Source organism: Apteryx rowi, unplaced genomic scaffold (genome assembly GCF_003343035.1).
Source record: "Apteryx rowi isolate R43461 unplaced genomic scaffold, aptRow1 scaffold_3217, whole genome shotgun sequence".
NCBI classification, from domain to species: domain Eukaryota; kingdom Metazoa; phylum Chordata; class Aves; order Apterygiformes; family Apterygidae; genus Apteryx; species Apteryx rowi.
In genome coordinates, this window is record NW_020449661.1 from 1 (window position 1) to 1,453 (window position 1,453).

The 1,453-nt window shown below is 65.3% G+C and overlaps 1 protein-coding gene across 1 annotated transcript; it reads left to right on the forward strand.

The window, feature by feature from the left end:
* Positions 1–143: 143 nt before the first annotated feature.
* Positions 144–1,213, forward strand: LOC112968658 (pre-mRNA-splicing factor ATP-dependent RNA helicase DHX16-like; the record flags this gene model as incomplete). The annotated part of the gene is made up of 3 exons (XM_026071127.1): positions 144–318; positions 416–483; positions 1,135–1,213. Coding segments are annotated over 3 exons (307 nt in total), but the record flags the coding sequence as incomplete, so codon positions are not given.
* Between the last annotated feature and the right edge of the window lie 240 nt (positions 1,214–1,453).

A 1,453-nucleotide genomic window follows, 5' to 3' on the forward strand; every position in this document is an offset into this window, starting at 1 on the left:
GGGGGCATCAGAGCATCTTGGGGGGTCATCGCATGGGCCATTGGGGCGTCTCGGGGGCTGCTGGAACATCTCGGGAGGCTTCTCGGGGGCGGTGGGGGCATCTTGAGGGCCATCTGGGGAGCTCCATGGGGCACGGGGGCCAGGGGTCACAGGGAGGGGACACCTCGGGTGACGCCGGGGGTGACGTGCCCGTCCCCAGGCATCAACGACCTCATCCACTTCGACTTCCTGGACCCGCCGCCCCACGAGACGCTGGTGCTGGCGCTGGAGCAGCTCTACGCCTTGGGCGCCCTCAACCACCTGGGCGAGCTCACCACGGTACTGGGAGCTACTGGGAGCTACTGGGAGGGACGTGTCCCCCCCTGCCCGGGTTACTGGGAGGCACTGGGCGCCCTGACGATGTCCCCGTCCCCAGCTGGGCCGGCGCATGGCGGAGCTGCCCGTGGAGCCCATGTTGGCCAAGATGATCCTGGCGTCGGAGCAGTGAGTGTCCCCGCGTGTCCCCCCCCACCACCACCCCTGTGTCCCCGCGGTGATGTCCCCGTCCCCAGACTGATGTCCCCGTCCCCAGGGTGACACAGTGACATCCCTGTGCCCAGGTATGGGTGCACGGAGGAGATGGTCTTGGTGCCATGCCCATCCCTGGGGTGATGTCCCTATCTCTGGGGTGATGTCCCCATCCCCAAGGTGACGTCCCCATCCCCAGGGTGATGTCTCCAACCCCAGGATGAGGTGGTGACGTCCCCGTCCCCAGGGTGACATCCCCATCCCCAGCGTGATGTCTTCATCCCCGGGGTGATGTCCCCATCCCCAGGGTGACATGGTGACATCCCTGTCCCCATGGTATGGGTACATGGAGGAGATGCKCTTGGTGCTGTATCCGTCCCCTGGCTGACGTCCCCATCCATGGGGTGATGTCCCCGTCCCCAGGGCGATGTCTCCATCCCCGGGGTGACGTGACCGTGTCCCCATCCATGGGGCGATGTCCCCGTCCCCGGGACACCACGGTGACATCTCCAGGAGGAGATGCTCCCGGTGCTGTGCCCATCCCCAGGTTGATGCCTCCATCCCCGGGGTGATGTCCCCATCCCAAGAGTGATGTCCCCATCCCAAGGGTGATGTCCTCATCCCCAGGTTGATGCCCCCATCCCAGGTTGATGCCTCCATCCCAAGAGTGATGTCCCCATCCCAAGGGTGATGTCTCCATCCCCAGGTTGATGTCCCCATCCCAAGGGTGATGTCCCCATCCCAAGGGTGATGCCTCTATCCAAGGGGTGACACCCCCATCCCAGGGGTGCTGTCCCCGTCCCCAGGACACCAGGGTGACATCCCCGTCCCCAGATATGGGTGCATGGAGGAGATGCTCCCAGTGCTGTGCCCATCCCCAGGTTGATGCCTCCCTCCCAGGGGTGATGCCTCCATCCCCAGGTTGATGTCCCCATCCCAAGGGTGA